The sequence below is a fragment of the Piliocolobus tephrosceles genome, chromosome 5 (genome assembly GCF_002776525.5).
Source record: "Piliocolobus tephrosceles isolate RC106 chromosome 5, ASM277652v3, whole genome shotgun sequence".
Lineage (NCBI taxonomy): Eukaryota > Metazoa > Chordata > Mammalia > Primates > Cercopithecidae > Piliocolobus > Piliocolobus tephrosceles.
In genome coordinates this window covers 135817465-135834180 of record NC_045438.1, presented here as the reverse complement: position 1 = coordinate 135834180, position 16716 = coordinate 135817465, and the positions used below count along the sequence as shown (strand labels likewise).

Genomic DNA, 16716 nt, shown 5'->3' with positions numbered 1-16716 from the left:
CTCATATTTCCAGGTCCAGGCCCCATTCTCCTCCACTGACAACAGCTTCCTGGCGCGCGCTTCCGCTAGTTTCAGGCCAAGACCAGCCAAGCTGCACCTTACACCCACCTAGAAGGAAACAAGCCTGGTCGCCCGCGGCTACCCAGCTAGGCCGCGGGTAGTGGGGGAGGGGGAGCTGAGGCAGGAGGTCGGCGCCAGGGTGCCCGCTCCCGCCCCACCAAATGCGCGCGCTCCGAGCCCCGCCGCCGGAGCTGCGATTCCGGCCCGGACGCCTGCGCACTACGGCTCTCCCCGCCGCCTCTGGCACTCCTTTCCCCTCCCCCAGTCAGGGCACACCCTTGCGCGTGCGCTGTGCGTGTTCCTGGTCTGCGGCAGCCATGCTGAACCCGTATGGAGAGGCGAGTGGGGGGGATAGAGTCGAGGACTGCGGGATAGGAAGCTGGGGATATGGACAAGCAGCAGCATTATAGCGCTCTGGGTTTCGGGACATAGGCCTGGGCCATGCGGCCCCCTTGGCCCCTTGCGCGACCCCCAGGAACGTTCGGAAAATGGTCCTCGTGGCTTGGAGGGGGGGCAGCGGGCACGTGACCCCCGTCAGCCAATCTGGGCGCTGCTGACGTGGCCGCGCGGCCCCGGTGCTCTCCCCACCCCCCAGCCCGTTCGGGAAGGGAGGGGCTGGGGGCTACGCCCCCTCCCCCAACACGGCTTCGTTTTCCGGGGGGGGGTTGACACCCCGGATTACATACCCTGTACCAAGCCGAGGGCAACTTTGGAGGCCCCCGGAAGGCTTTAGGATCCAGGTGAGAAGGGGCCCTTGTGGGGCGGAGATGTTGTCAGTCAAGTGCTTAGCCAATGGTGGGGAGTCCGGGAGGGGGATTCTTGGGGTTCAGAAAAGAATGCTGAGAGTGGGAAGATTTGTCTTTCAAACCTTTTACAGCCAATGGGAGCGTAGAGGGGGGCGAGCGGGAGAGGGCCACTGGGGGGGGGGGAGGGGAATGGCCAGCCTCATGCCTCCATACCAATTGGAGGGCAAAGGGGTTAGGGGGCGGTGTGGCCCCCCCATTCCATTCGTCCCCTGGGGGTACAGCAGCCGGGAGCCAGGTGAGAAGGGATCCATCGGCGGCCGAGGGAGGGGTGACCTGGCGGTGGGCTGAGGAGTGGTGGCTGTGGCCCCTACCCGTGGATGTGAATGCTTTAGGAGTTGGCCACCCAGGCTGTGAACTGAGGTTGTTCCCAGGCGCCAACTTCTTTTCTCCCCAGAGCCTCTGGAGGGAGCATTGCTGTGCGCCCTTTGTGTTCGCGGTAGGGGAGCTCTAGTCGTCACACTGCAGGCTGGAGGTTACGCTTGGAGTCGCTCACCGAATTTGTGTGCATTCACGTGGACACGGCCTGTGGGGCCTTTTGCCCCTGTAGGATCTTTACTGAGCACGTGTCTACTCCAGGCTGGGGGTCTTACAAGCTGAAAGCTTGAGGTCTGCTTAGGAACAGAAACCAGGCCCAAGGTGGGTGCTGGCAGTAAGGGGGTCTAGAAAGCAGGCCCAAGGTGGGTGCTGGCAGTAGGGGGATCTGAGATGCGAGGGAGGCTCGGGACCTGGAATGGTTTCACAGCTCCCAAGGTTTCGGGTTTCTCCAGGGTGGCCTCTTCCATCGCCTCCCTCATCCCCTCCCCCAGTCCTGAACAGTTCTCTCCTTGTGTACTGCGGGGGAGGGAACGGAAAGGAGGAAAAGAGTTACTTTCCCAAATTACTGAGTAGCAGTAGCCTCCCTGGTGACTCATGTGGGGGAAGGGAGGATAGAGGATCAGGAGGCAGTGATTTTCCGGAATGCAGGGAATAAAGGAGAGCAATGTCTGGCTGCCCTTTTCCTTTCTAAGGCCTGGTATTTTTCCCCGCCTGCTAAGTTCTTCTTCCACGGCCGGCCCCCTGATGGGCCTCTGTCCTGGCCTGCAGAGCCCGGGTGGAGAAAAGCGGATTTGGGCGGTTGGGCCACTAGGGGGAGGGGAGAAGGCCTCTGCAAAGTTGCTGTGTCATTGCCCTTCCTGCTGCAGCCACCCGGACGGGGCCGCTTGTACTTTTGGGGACCAAGGCCTGATCCCTGGCTGGGGGAAGGGAACTCTGCTCTCCCGATGCTCATTTTCCCCCGCCCTCCCCGGGTTTGCCCTACTGGGGGGGGGGTCAGAAGACAGGAGATTGGCGGCCATTTTAGACGCAGTAACCGAGGTTGGAGCTGAAGGCTACTGCAGAGGGAGGGAGGGTGGCGTGGTTGCAGCTCAAGGACCTAGGCCCTTACGAGTCCTTCCCGGGGAGGGGGAATCTTACCGTATATTTGTTCACCTACGCTGATTACTTTTCCCTGATAGGTACACAAGTTTGTTTTCTCCCTGGTAGCGAAGAAAGAGGAAACGGGGGAGGGGACGCCCCGCCAAAGCCCAGGTTTTCTCGGGTGGGGGAAATCCTTTCACTCTCTTGTAAGGGGGCGGGGACGGCCCCAGAGATACTCTGGAGATCCTGACTTTGGGCTCTGGTTTATTCATAGAGTCTGCACCCTTATTTAGATAACCAAGTTATGAGGAAGACTTGAGTAGGGGGGAGGGGGCGAAACTGAGCTCCCAAAATGGCTCCTGCCCCTCCTCGGAGGCGGACGGCCGGGGGGAGGGGAGGAGAGGGGAGGAGGGGGAGGGCTAGTCTGAGCCGCAGCCGCCGCCTCCTCCGCTCGCCCTCCTCCCTGGCGCTGACCGATGGACCAGCCGCTCCGTGGGGAGGACTCCGGACCCTGGTGGGGGGGCGGGGGGGTTCTTTCGCCCCCGTGGCGGAGGGCCCCTAAGAGGCGGATACCCTTAGGGGTGGTGTGGCTTGTGGGGAAAGGTCCGAGCTCGCCTGGAGGGGGAGGGTTTTTCCCCTAAGTCACCCCTCACAGGACTTGTTTTTTTTGCTCTGAGCCAGACGCCGGAATGGATTTTAAGGAAGAGGTGAGGTGGGTTACATTGTATAGGGTAGATGGATGCGTTTGGAGATTTTAATCCCACTTCAGGGTTGCCGAGGTTTTTTCGAACGAGCAGAAATGTATTGGTAACTGTAGGTGTGGGGGGGGGGGATTAGGTGCTTGGACGTGCAAATTTGGGAGACGTATTCTAGCTTTTGTGGTCTTTGGGACTAAACAGTAAATAATGAGTGTTTTGCTCTTGTCTTAACATTGTTTAGTTTGGGGGAGGGAGTGGAGTATTTTAAGACTTTGGCAAGCCTGTGTTTTACATTCTGGGGGCATGGGAACGTTAGATCCCCTTGTCGCCGTTCTTAAGCCCGTAGCTGTTCGCCATAGAGGAAGAGGCCGCGGCTTCTAAGATGGCGTCTTCTTCCTCGTTTCAGATTCTTCGCTGCAGCTGCCTTACCGCGGAGAACCACGACCCGCCGGGCGTCTTGCCACACCCCTGGCGGGCCCAGGCAGGCTACGCCCACGCGACCCCTCCCGTTTCCCTGCCGCTCTGGCCAATGGAGGAGCTACGAATGGCACGACCTGCCCGAGCTTGGCAGTCTCCAGTTGTGCTGTGCATGGAAACCTGGGAAGACTTTGTTGGAAGGGGAGGCGGGGAGAGGGTGCTGGAGGCTCTGGGGCGATGGCTTCCGCACCCCTTCCAACCATCCTCTTTGCCTGGATTCGGCGGACCACAGCTCAGCCAATTGGCTTGGAGATGTGGCGGGTTGCCACTTCCCTGTGGGTCTCTGCGGCACTCTTCTGCCTGGTGACTGACACTTTGGAAATGAAGTTTATGACGTCATCGTTGCGGCTGGCCAATAGAAAAAGCTCCCGCGGAGAGGTGTTCCTTCCCCTTCGACTCAGCTTCTTCACCCGCGTGAGCGAGCGCGCGCGCGCGGAGGGGGTGGGGGAAATCTCGAGCGGGGTGGCGCGCATGAGCGGCGAAGCTCCTCCTCCCCGCCTATATATAAAGGGCTGGCGCGGGGCTCGGCGGCGCCATTTCGCGCTGGAGTGGAGCAGCCTCTAGAACGGGCTGGAGGATTCTGCCTAGCGATACAGAGCCTTCGAGTCGTCCGGGGCCGCCATTACAATCCACCTCCATCCGCTTGGAAATGGCCTTCGTCCCGGCCTATGACTGGTCCCAGCGGACAGTACAGACCCCATAGAAGCCCCTGAAGCTCCCCTTTTTCGGGCCCCGCCCAATCCTCGGAGTCTGTCCTCCCCTTCTACTCCGCCCTCAAGAGGATTTCAAAGATGGAGGCGGCGGCTCCTTAAACCACTTTTCGTGTTCATCCGCCTCCATCCGAGATCGAAACGGGACCTCGTCCGCCCCGTAGGCTCCCGACAAGAAGAGGGGATCCCTGCAGACCAACAGCGGGCTATATTGACGACGGTGTCTGAGATCGGGGACCGTCCTTTGAAGAGTCAGTCCCTCAGTCGCCCGCCTCAGCGGAGGCCGCCGCCATTTTCTTGCTGTTCGCCGTCTGCAGAGCGCGCCAAGCTGCCTGGAGCTCTCCGAGAGGCCCCAAAGGGACTGCTTTCGTGCCGGTCAGGCAGTTGGTTGGTTGCCTGGAGGCCCAAGAGGAACGGCCTCCCCCGTATTTACCGGGTTATGCTGGACCGGGCGGTGAGGGGAACCGAGGCCACCCGGACTTTCCGCGGCTGAGGGCAGCGCCGGTTCCCTGCGGTGAAGATGCTGCAAAACGTGACCCCTCACAAGTACGTTTCCGCGAGCCGCGTGTGGGAAGGGGATGTTGCGGGGCGGCGGCACGGGGATGTGGGGCGCCGTGTTCTGGGGGAGTACGGAGCGGCCCCGGCGCGCTGCTGTTTCGCGGCGCTGCTGTTGACTCGGCCGCGCGGAGGGCACTGAGCGACGGTTTTGGAACGGTGGTGGCGGCCCGGCTACTGCGCATGGAGGGGAATACAGGTTGTCATTTTACACACTTGATGCCGCCGTGGCCCACTCTTAACCGAGTCAGGCAGGCAGAGCTTGTTTGGCGGTGGAGTGTAGTGAGGGTGGACAGCAGGTCTGGCGTTTGGTGGGTTTGGTGTCTAGCGGCGGTTTGTCATAGCTTTTTCGGGGGATTCACGGCCACCTCTAGCGCCCTGTAGGGTTGCCATGGCGATAGAGAGCTTAAGGGACTGGCAACGGGGATTCCCGGAGAAGGGTAAAGGGATCACTCTCCAAGTCTGCGGGTTCGTAACACCCAGGATATGTCATTAAATCTTTTTTGTGGGTGGGTGGGTTGTACGTGTTGTTTGTTGGTGGAGGGATTGTTTTTTCCTAACATTTAAGGGTTTTATTCGGAGCAGGAGGGTAGAGCTAAGGTTCCTAGTTCAGCTTTGCGATGTAAACAATAAGATTGTCATATAATGTCTTAAATCTTAGGTGGTAGGAAATTCATCGGAGGAGCACCAGGGGGACTGTAGATGAACCACTGTTGGCGTTTGGTGTCTGTAGTTGGTGCTATAGTGGGGAACTGGTAGTGGAATCCTATTGTGTGGTGGGTGGGTGGAAGGGGGCTATCACTTGGTGACCTTCACTTGTTTTGTACAGCCTTTTGACTTTCTTGGAGTGAGATTTTCATTTGGTGCGACTAATTTTGGGGACCTGGTAGTTTCGGGCTGTAAAGTCTGACAGATGCTTCCTTGTCTGGATATTTTTTAAGTTGGTATGGTTTTTCCTTTGAGTCCATGTTCTGTTGTGGCGTTAACTACCCAGACCTTATGGAAGATGGTGCTCTCTTTTCTATCTAGGTGGATTATTCGGTGTCTTATCAGCATTTTATGGAATTTTCTATGTCCGTAATTTGTTCTCTTCCTCTTTTCACCAGCGCTCAACCACCATGGCAACCACCAAACCCCCCAGTGAGGAGGAAGCTTGGGGTTTGAGTTTCTTAGCTCCTCCCATCTTGCTTAAGCCCCATCTCCATAGGGCTGTAGTTCTGAGATACTGTGCTCTATCAGAAACAGTTTTGGAGTTTTAAATATGCTAAAGAAGTCATTAGACTTCAGAAGGTGGAATCTAGATAGTATACTAAAAATGCTAATAAAGGCGGGGGCAGCAATAAAAGCTCCACAGATTGTTTGGATATTGTTTCTGCTTAAATCACTTGGCATAAGCGTAACCATTTCACTAGGGCCAACACCTGGATTTATCAGACCATTGTGCAAATGCACTTTTTCCTGATTTGCACGATATTGCCCTAATTTTGTTTCCCATCTTTACAGGCTCCCTGGGGAAGGGAATGCAGGGTTACTGGGGCTGGGCCCAGAAGCAGCGGCACCAGGGAAAAGGATTCGAAAACCCTCTCTCTTGTATGAGGGATTTGAGAGCCCCACAATGGCTTCGGTGCCTGCTTTGCAACTGACCCCTGCCAACCCACCACCCCCAGAGGTGTCCAATCCCAAAAAACCAGGACGAGTTACCAACCAGCTGCAATACCTACACAAGGTAGTGATGAAGGCTCTGTGGAAACATCAGTTCGCATGGCCATTCCGGCAGCCTGTGGATGCTGTCAAACTGGGTCTACCGGTGAGTAGAGACATTGGAGCCTGGGAGGTATGGGATGAGCAAGAATGTGTGTGAATGGGGGTGGTCTGCCTAGTGTAGATGCTGCGGCCCCTAGGGAGTTCCCATTTCTCCCCTGTAGGGTAGTTAGCCACCAGATTTCTGGATTCTTGGTCCTTTGTGATTGCTCCGACCGCTTGCTGTAACTATCTTGGCATCTTTCCTTGTGCCCTCCATGTGTCCTTCTTAACTTTTGTGCCCTGGCTCCATTTTACAGATTCCCACCTCGGGTTGGGAGAGGACCACGGTGGCCAAAATTCTTAGCTTCTTCCTTTCCCTCATGCAGCCCATGGATAGCCAGCCCCAGAGGTAATGTCACAGGATGGGAAGTTTCCAGAGTGGGTGGGAGGTGGGTGGTTAGAGAAAGGCAGCAGGGGCCTCCCTGTGGGTGTCAAGAATCTTTTTTATTTATTTATTTTGTCCCACAGTTTAACTGGGGCCGCAGTTTAAGTAAATATTTCTTTGATGCTTAGGGGGGGCCCTGTGTGTGTGTGAGAGAGAGAGTCGGGGGATCAGTAGTGTCTGTGAGCATTTATTTTTCTATGGTTCTGACCTAATATTTCTCTATTTAGGATTATCACAAAATTATAAAACAGCCTATGGACATGGGTACTATTAAGAGGAGACTTGAAAACAATTATTATTGGGCTGCCTCAGAGTGTATGCAAGATTTTAATACCATGTTCACCAACTGTTATATTTACAACAAGGTGAGTTTTTCTGTGTGTTCATTTAGCAGGTGGGGAGAAACAATGACTTCTATTATTGCTAGATAGTTTACATAAAGCTTAAATCCTTTGCTAGTGAGGGTGCTACCCGGGTAGAGTAGTCGGTCTTCAAAACCTGACTCTAGATGGTACTATTGAACACAGTGATGTGACTTAAGAGCTCCAGTTAAAGGTTATTTAAGTAGAACACTTCATATTGGGGGGGGGGGGGGGGGGTGGCCCTGTTTCTTAGAGAGCACCAGAGACCTGAGTAGACCAGGGGTCTCTTTTCTTTTCAGCTCTCAATCCCTTCTGAACTTTAAAGGACCGTGTAGTTTTTTCTTTTGTATTTTGGGAGACACAGTTAAGAGAAAGTGGAAATTAGTGGCCTGGAGTAGGAAATTTTCTTTAAGATTTGATGACAAGGTGCCTTGCCGGGGGTATGGTAGTGGCCTAGAGTCTGCCTGTGAGAAAGATGGTGTGTATCTATCTTTTGTTGGCATTTTTTAACTTACTTTATTGCTGTCTGTGTTCTTGTAGCCCACTGATGATATTGTCCTAATGGCACAAACGCTGGAAAAGATCTTCCTACAGAAAGTTGCATCAATGCCACAAGAAGAGCAAGAACTGGTGGTGACCATCCCTAAGAACAGCCACAAGAAGGGGGCCAAGTTGGCAGGTAGGAAGAGTAGGAGTTTTGCAAATGGACACCTAAAGATGGGAAAGAGAATGAAACTACACTTGCTTTTTTCCTTTTTCCTAGCGCTCCAGGGCAGTGTTACCAGTGCCCATCAGGTGCCTGCTGTTTCTTCTGTGTCACACACAGCCCTGTATACTCCCCCACCTGAGATACCTACCACTGTCCTCAACATTCCCCACCCATCAGTCATTTCCTCTCCACTTCTCAAGTCCCTGCACTCTGCTGGACCCCCGCTCCTTGCTGTTACTGCAGCTCCTCCAGCCCAGCCCCTTGCCAAGGTATGATCTGTGGATTTCCTCTGGGCAGCAGGGAGGCAAGGGTCTTAAGTAAGCTGGACGTGGAATAATAGGTTCCCTATCTTGTTTGTTTCTGCAGAAAAAAGGCGTAAAGCGGAAAGCAGATACTACCACCCCTACACCTACAGCCATCCTGGCTCCTGGTTCTCCAGCTAGCCCTCCTGGAAGTCTTGAGCCTAAAGCAGCACGGCTTCCCCCTATGCGTAGAGAGAGTGGTCGCCCTATCAAGCCCCCACGCAAAGACTTGCCTGACTCTCAGCAACAACACCAGAGCTCTAAGAAAGGAAAGCTTTCAGAACAATTAAAACATTGCAATGGCATTTTGAAGGAGTTACTCTCTAAGAAGCATGCTGCCTATGCTTGGCCTTTCTATAAACCAGTGGATGCTTCTGCACTTGGCCTGCATGACTACCATGACATCATTAAGCACCCCATGGACCTCAGCACTGTCAAGGTACCCACTGCATGGGGCAGATGGGATGCTCAGGCAGTGATGGGAGCCTAGGTGCAAAACATTAAGTATCCTTATGTGGGCACGCAGCAGTCTTTGGTTCTTGGCAGTTTACTTTCATAAAATAATAGTGGAACAGAAAGAAGGTCTGGTGTTTGAGAATTCATATTTCCTGGAGTTTGAAACAGTAAGGTGGGGTTTCTTTGTCTTGAGAACAATACTGTTTATAATTAAGTACTAATGTTGTGGCAGTGTTGGGTTAAGGAAGTTATGGGGTGGAAAGACAGTCATAGGCCACCTCTCCTCCTCTGTCACTTAGAAATGATTTCTTTTTCTAGACGTAAATATCTCTTCAACCCACCCAAATTCCTTTGACTTCAAACTTGAACCCCAGGGCACAGATCCTTAAGTTCATCCCCAGTGTGCTCTCAAGAGAGGGCTCTTCTTGTGGTGTCTGGGGTTGGCAGGGAAAGGTGAGTCTTCCTGCCTGTGCAGCTTCTGATGCTGCCTCCTTCTGCAGCGGAAGATGGAGAACCGTGATTACCGGGATGCACAGGAGTTTGCTGCTGATGTACGGCTTATGTTCTCCAACTGCTATAAGTACAATCCCCCAGATCACGATGTTGTGGCAATGGCACGAAAGCTACAGGTGAGTGGAAAGGTTGGAGTTGGAAAAATAAATGGTATGGGGAGTTATTTTGTCATCTGTGCTGCATAGCCTCAACATGAGGGTCTCACTGTTCTGTACAGTTGTAAATTGGAGCTATATCACTTGGTGGCTGGGTATGCAGGGCACTCACTGTTCATCAGCATAGTTTTGAGTTTGTGCCTCTTTCTAGGATGTATTTGAGTTCCGTTATGCCAAGATGCCAGATGAACCACTGGAACCAGGGCCTTTACCAGTCTCTACTGCCATGCCCCCTGGTTTGGCCAAATCATCTTCAGAGTCATCCAGTGAGGAAAGTAGCAGTGAGAGCTCCTCTGAGGAAGAGGAGGAGGAGGATGAGGACGACGAGGAGGAAGAAGAAGAGAGTGAAAGCTCAGACTCGGAGGAAGAAAGGGCTCATCGCTTAGCAGAACTACAGGAACAGGTATTTTGTCACTCTTAAAAGTTTTTACTGGGTAAGAGGTTCATGTTCTTTGTCCTGATTTTTTCTTCTTGTCTTTTTATCTTTATTGACTTTTTCCGCTTCTTGTTTTTTCTGTAGCTTCGGGCAGTACACGAACAACTGGCTGCTCTGTCCCAGGGTCCAATATCTAAGCCCAAGAGGAAAAGAGAGAAAAAAGAGAAAAAGAAGAAACGGAAGGCAGAGAAGCATCGAGGCCGAGCTGGGGCCGATGAAGATGACAAGGGGCCTCGGGCACCCCGCCCACCTCAGCCCAAGAAGTCCAAGAAAGCAAGTGGCAGTGGGGGTGGCAGTGCTGCTTTATGCCCTTCTGGCTTTGGACCATCTGGAGGAAGTGGCACCAAGTGAGTTAGAGTAGGAAGCGGAGACTAGTTTGGCTATTTCTCTTTCTCCAGGGGATGCCGTCTCTGTTTGCAAAGATTTTTCTAAATGGCCAGTTAACAGATGCGATAGGCTTTGAGCATTGGTCCCCAACCTTTTTGGCACCAGGGACCAGTTCCATGGAAGACAGATTTTTCCACTGAGGGGGTTTCGAGGGGATGGTTTTTGGGATGAAACTGTTGCATCTCACATCATTGGGCCATTAGATTCCCATAAGGAGCATGCAGCCTAGATAACCTACCACGTGTAGTTCACAGGTTCATACTCTTACGAGAATCTAATGCTTCTGCTGATCTGACAGGAGGCAGTGATGCCCGCATACCTGCTGTTCACCTCTTGTGTGGCCCAGTAACAGGCCACAGACTGGGTACTGGTGTGGGGGTTGGGACCCCTGGCTTTGGGAGCCATAGGGTCTTTCACAGCTACTCTGACAGTGAACTCTGAAAGCCATAAACTACAAACAAAGATGGCTGTGTTCCTTCCAGTAAGTTTATTTGCAAAGACAAGTGGCAGATCACATTTGTTCTCTGGGCCATTGTAGTTTGCCTGTTGCTCTAAATCAATGAGTACTAGACTTTTGTTTTCAGTGGCGTAGCAGTTTTTGGTTTTTTGGTGTGTTTTTGTTGTTTGTTTGTTTTAGACTCTAAGCTGGAGTGCAGTGGCGTCATCTTGGCTCACGGCAACCTCCACGTCTTGGGTTCAAGCGATTCTGCCTCCAGCCTCCTGAATAGCTGGGATTACAGGCTTGAGCCACCAAGCCCAGCTAATTTTTGTAGTTTTAGTGTTAAGCTAATTTCTGTAGTTTTAGTAGAGATAGGGTTTCGCCACGTTGGGCAGGCTGGTCTTGAACTGACCCCAAGTGATCTGTCCGCCTTGGCCTCCCAAAGGGCTGGGATTACAGATGTGAGGCACTGTACCTGGCCCATGGTGTAGTTTGGTAGTGTTTTAGGGAGCGGAAAGACCCATACCAATATACCTAAATGGGTGTACCTTGTTTTATTGTGCTTCACTTTATGGAGATGTTTTAGAAATTACAGCCTTTTTTAAATTGAGGATTTGTGACAACCCTGTATGGAGCAAGTCAACAGTTTTTCCAACATGTTTTTGTGTCACATTTTTAGTAGTAGTTTTTCATTAAGGTATGTATGTACATTGTCTTTTTAAAGACCTAATGCTATTGCCCACTTACAGTCAAGAACATAGTGCAAACAACCAAGTAATGTGACTCAGTTTATTTTGGTACTCACCTTATTGCAATGGTCTGGAACCAAACTCAGAATTTTCTATCTCCAGGAGGTATGCCTGTATAAAGTTTTGAAAGCCCAAAGTAAATGTAATAAAATGCTTGGCAGGCAAGAGTTCCATAAAATGCTGTTTCACTGTACAGTGTCCCAGTACCCCACCTCTGACTTGGCCATTGAATGGAAAAGCAGAAGCTCCACTCTGGGCAGGAAATAGGATCACTGAATTACAACAGTGGGAACATACTAGGAGAGGTTAATGAAGCTGCTTTTGCTGACAACTTTTTTTGCCCGTAGGCTCCCCAAAAAGGCCACAAAGACAGCCCCACCTGCCCTGCCTACAGGTTATGATTCAGAGGAGGAAGAAGAGAGCAGGCCCATGAGTTATGATGAGAAGCGGCAGCTGAGCCTGGACATCAACAAATTACCTGGGGAGAAGCTGGGTCGAGTTGTGCATATAATCCAAGCCAGGGAGCCCTCTTTACGTGATTCAAACCCAGAAGAGATCGAGATTGATTTTGAAACACTCAAGCCATCCACACTTAGAGAGCTTGAGCGCTATGTCCTTTCCTGCCTGCGTAAGAAACCTCGGAAGCCCTACAGTACGTATGAAATGAGGTTCATCTCGTGGTTCTAAGGACAGTTTAGGAAAGATGATGGGGTCTGTTTGCTTTCAGGATTGTTAGCTCCCAGGATAATGGGATGTGTTGGTTGACTCCTCATGTTTAAGAAAGGAACTTGGGAACCTAGGGGCCCATAATAAGATGTTTGGGGCAATCTTAATGTATCCTGATAAATTTCTTTCAATAGCCATTAAGAAACCTGTGGGAAAGACAAAGGAGGAGCTAGCTTTGGAGAAAAAGCGGGAATTAGAAAAGCGGTTACAAGATGTCAGCGGACAGCTCAATTCCACTAAAAAGCCCCCCAAGAAAGGTGAGTACATATTTATAGGCCACTACAGATTGACTGCATCCTGCCTTCGTGACTGTCTTATATTGACAATTGAAGATTCAGACTTGAAAGTCTTTTAACTTTCAAATTTGTTCTGCAGTGAGTGAGAAAACAGAGTCATCCTCTGCACAGCAAGTAGCAGTGTCACGCCTTAGCGCTTCCAGCTCCAGCTCAGATTCCAGCTCCTCCTCTTCATCGTCCTCCTCTTCAGACACCAGTGATTCAGACTCGGGCTAAGGGGTCAGGCCAGATGGGGCAGGAAGGCTCCGCAGGACCGGACCCCTAGACCACCCTGCCCCACCTGCCCCTTCCCCCTTTGCTGTGACACTTCTTCATCTCACACACCCCCCCACCCCCCTCTAGGAGAGCTGGCTCTGCAGTGGGGGAGGGATGCAGGGAGATTTACTGAAGGAGGGACATGGACAAAATAACATTGAATTCCTAGCCCCATTGGGGAGTGATCTCTTGGACACAGAGCCCCCATTCAAAATGGGGCAGGGCAAGGGTGGGAATGTGCAAAGCCCTGATCTAGAGTTACCTGAGGCCGTAGCTGCCCTATTCACTTCTAAGGGCCCTGTTTTGAAGTTGTTTGTTCTAATTTATTTTAAGCTAGGTAAGGCTGGGGGGAAGGGTGGGGCCATGGTCCCCTCAGCCTCCACGGGGAGGGAAGAAGGGGGAGCTCTTTTTTTACGTTGACTTTTTTTTTCTACTCTGTTTTCCCTTTTTCCTTCCGCTCCATTTGGGGCCCTTGGGGTTTCAGTCATCTCCCCATTTGGTCCCCTGGACTGTCTTTGTTGATTCTAACTTGTAAATAAAGAAAATATTATTCACGTTTTGAGTTACCTTAATACTTGCTTTTGTAGTGTTTCAAAAGGAACATCATAAGAATTGTCTTGATAATTTTGAAGAAAATATTCTTGCAGTGAGAAAAGGCAATAGCTACCCTATAATTGGATTGTTTTAATTTTTAAACCAGTAGGCTTTTGCTGTGTTTTTAATAAATCCATCTGACTTTTGTAAACTGAGTGCTTAGAAGTAATCTTTAGGTCTACAATTTGCTCGTTTAAATAAGAAATAGTTCTGTGGCTCATTCATGCTTTAACCAAGAACTCAAAATTTTGAGGTAGGCTTTAGGTTTTTCCCTGTGGCACTGGATGTGTGAATTTTCTCCTGAGCAGATGTAAAATGTAAGAAAGGGGTGGGAGGTAGCCAAAGGTAAGTACTTTATGCATTGAGTTTATTGCCTTTTAAAAGGCAATTGGGACTACTTCATTGTTAAATTTTGCTGCCATGGTCACACATTGCAAATTTGCAGATAGTTTGTTAGTTTACTAGGGTATTAGAGCAATTAAATGGCAAAACTCCTTTCTGCATACCACCTTGTGTTGCTAAGGGGAGGGAAGGGTTGTATGTTAGGGGGTTGGGATGTGTGCATTCTGGAACTCGGGGCTTTAATACTGGAAAAGTGAGAAATTTGGCTTAGTATAGTATACCATAGTAGGAAACGAATAGAGACATGGAAAGTAGAATCAGGAGTGTAGTAAAGCAAATGGGTGGATTTTGGAAGCAATAAATTTTACTAGTGATTATCAGCCCTCTTTAGAGATTCGGACTAAACTGGGGCTCGAGCAACAATTTTCAAAAGCTCAGGAGATGGTAATAAAAAATTAGGTTTGTGAGCCACCTGCTGTTTGCCAAACAGTTGTAGAGGGGAACAAATCCTTGTTTGGGCTTTTTCACTAACTCGTGTGCACCAATGAAAGTTATTGAGCTCTGGTCCCCTTTTGAGAAGAACAGATGTTGAGGATCTGTTCTTCTCTATTCATAAGTAATAGAGACATGTTGGGCAATAGGTGATGAGACAAAAAGTTCTGAAAATCAGAGTAAGTTTAAGCTAAGTGCATGTCTATGTCAAGGACTACATCTCATTTCAGAGGGAATTTAAGGATTGAATTGGATTAGTTTTGGGACAAAATACAGAATATTTTGTCTGACTGCAGCCTCTTCTGCTCATGTACTTTTTTTGGTTTTTTTGTTTTGAGACGGAGTCTTGCACTGTTGCCCAGGCTGGAGTGCAGTGACGCGATCTCGGCTCACTGCAAGCTCTGCCCCTGGGGTTCACACCATTCTGCCTGAGCCTCCCGAGTAGCTGGGACTACAGGCGCCCGCCAACTCGCCTGGCTAGTTTTTTGTGTTTTTTAGTGGAGACGGGGTTTCACCGTGTTAGCCAGGATGGTCTCGATCTCCTGACCTTGTGATCCGCCCGTCCCGGCCTCCCAAAGTGCTGGGATTACAGGCTTGAGCCACCGCGCCCGCCCTCATGTCACACATTTATTGAGTTCCCTTGATTGCTTTTTCAGCAAACTGTTAGGCCCATAGACCTGGGCATTGCCAAGCCAGAGGGTATAAGGTGAAGATAAGGTCTTATCATGGAGTTTGCTTAGCACAAATAGAGTGCAATTATTAACCATCATGGTGTGGTGATTATACTGATTGAATCCAAGATACAGGCATGACTTGGTCTTCACAAACTATCCTTACTGTGCACCCATATGTGGACCCCAGTTCTTACCCAAACTGCTGCTCTTAGGTTCACTCAGGACTACCTTGATTGGAAGACCCTTCTTCCATGAGTGACCAGCATGAGGGACTCCCAGGACAAGGACCAGAGCTGACTGGTGTTACTCTGGGGCTTGGTGCAAGACTGGAGGAAGATTTTCCTGAGCAATTAGAGAGTGGCTGTAATGGAGAGCTGGGAAGGAAATGTGGGAATGGTAGCATGGAACTAATGTGTTGTCAACATGATTTCATTTTTTCCTGGGTCATCACCCTGAAGATCCTGGCAAAATCCCACTAGTTTGTTTCCAGCACTGAATGAGACGACAGCTTCTTGCTCTCAGAATTTATATTCTAGGTTCAGGGAAAGGGGCAGCATTAGACAACTAGTCACGATTTTTAGCAAAAGTAGGTAATTCTAACAGGACATCGTGCAGAGATCTAGCAAGAATTCAGAAAAGAGGGTTCTCTTTTCTGAGAATGTGAGAGCTATTCAGGTATCTCAGAAAGATGAGTTCCTTCCTGTTTGTAAGGGGTGGATGGGTGGGAGCAGGGAGTAGTGAACATTGCCAGCAGAAGAAACAGCAACTGAGAAGGTAACTACAGGTGTTGCTGAAGCAGCAGGGATAAAGGCGAGTGCTTCCAGATAAGGCCAGAAAGCGGGGAAGCTAAATCAAGGAGAGCATTTCATCTGCGATAAGGACTTGAATTTACATCTCAAAACACTAATAGCTAACATTGAGCACTTAGTGTGTCCCATGTACCGTGCTAAATAAAAACCCTGTAAACTCATTTGGTCCTCATTATAATCCTGTGAGGTACATCTTGTCTGCGTTTAACAGATGAAGAAATGAGGCACAGAGAGATTAATCAATTTACCCAATATCACCACATTGCCAGTGCAACTACTGCACTAGACTTCCAGTGCTGTGGGCCAGTAGGGAGCTAGGAGATAGACATGCTTTAAGGAAATTGCACTAGGGACAATCATGTTAGGGTTGGTGGGGTGTTGAGAGTGGATAGTTTAGAAAGCAATTGCAGCAGTTAATCCCAGCAAGTGGGAATAGTGGTGTAGAAGAGAGAGGCAGCAATGTAGATGAAGAAATGTAAATAGATTTGAGAGCTATGTAGGAGATAAAATAGATGGGACTTATTCTCAAAATGTTCTTGTCTCCACACATTAAAGGAACAGCAGAGCACACGGGCACTTTCAGACACACACTCAGAGTATCTAGCACAGAGCTTTCCAATAGTGGAAGCTTGATATTTTGTTGACTAAAGGAGTGCCACCTGGCTGACTGGCAGATTTGAATGGAGCTCCCTCCAGCGAGGCTTGCGGAAGGGGCAGGGGTTCTGAGGCTCTCGGAGACTGCCACTGAGGTATTTGGCGCCACCTGTTGGGCGTGTTACCCACGATTTCCTCCTGAATCTATTGTCACTTTTGTGCCCTGCCCCCATGTTAGGTGGTTCTTCCCTTCTTACTTTCCTATACTTCAACTCTTAAAATGTGAGCCTTCATTTTTACGACCCAGAGGGTCATAGAAGAAGGAGATTAGGCCTTTTTAGTCCTTATCTCCCCTTACCTCTGAAGCATCCCATGCAGCTTCCCTAGCATTTTATTTTTATTTATTTATTTATTTTCAAGAAAGAGGATTTCTGTCACCCAGGCTGGAGTGAAGTGGTGTGTAAAGATATAAACTTTGAAATTTATATATATATATATATATATTTTTTTTTTGGTTTTTTTTTTTTTTTTTTTTTT

General features: G+C 50.1%; 1 protein-coding gene across 4 annotated transcripts; it reads left to right on the top strand.

Annotated features, from left to right (window-relative positions):
* Positions 1–355: 355 nt before the first annotated feature.
* Positions 356–13246, top strand: BRD2 (bromodomain containing 2). Of its 4 annotated transcripts, none has more exons than XM_026449468.1 (13): positions 356–800; positions 3366–4692; positions 6205–6508; positions 7117–7254; positions 7792–7930; positions 8015–8229; positions 8327–8701; positions 9219–9347; positions 9538–9789; positions 9907–10169; positions 11745–12049; positions 12258–12380; positions 12499–13236. In XM_026449468.1, the coding sequence occupies exons 2-13, from the start codon at positions 4667–4669 to the stop codon at positions 12633–12635; spliced, it is 2406 nt and encodes an 801-aa protein (XP_026305253.1). In that variant the 5' UTR covers positions 356–800; positions 3366–4666; the 3' UTR covers positions 12636–13236. The 4 variants fall into 4 exon arrangements, with proteins under 4 accessions (XP_026305253.1, XP_026305254.1, XP_026305252.1 ...); XM_026449469.1 differs by lacking the exon at positions 356–800 and adding an exon at positions 917–1101; XM_026449467.1 differs by lacking the exon at positions 356–800 and adding an exon at positions 1800–2968.
* The last annotated feature ends 3470 nt before the right edge of the window (positions 13247–16716 follow it).

What these genes read in the sequence shown, in the direction of transcription:
- BRD2 (XM_026449468.1), top strand. Translation starts at nt 4,667, where the DNA reads ATGCTGCAAAACGTGACCCCTCACAA. An exon ending in CAAAACGTGACCCCTCACAA is followed by an intron (nt 4,693 to 6,204) that starts GTACGTTTCCGC and finishes CCATCTTTACAG; the next exon opens with GCTCCCTGGGGAAGGGAATG. An exon ending in CAGCCCAGCCCCTTGCCAAG is followed by an intron (nt 8,230 to 8,326) that starts GTATGATCTGTG and finishes TTGTTTCTGCAG; the next exon opens with AAAAAAGGCGTAAAGCGGAA.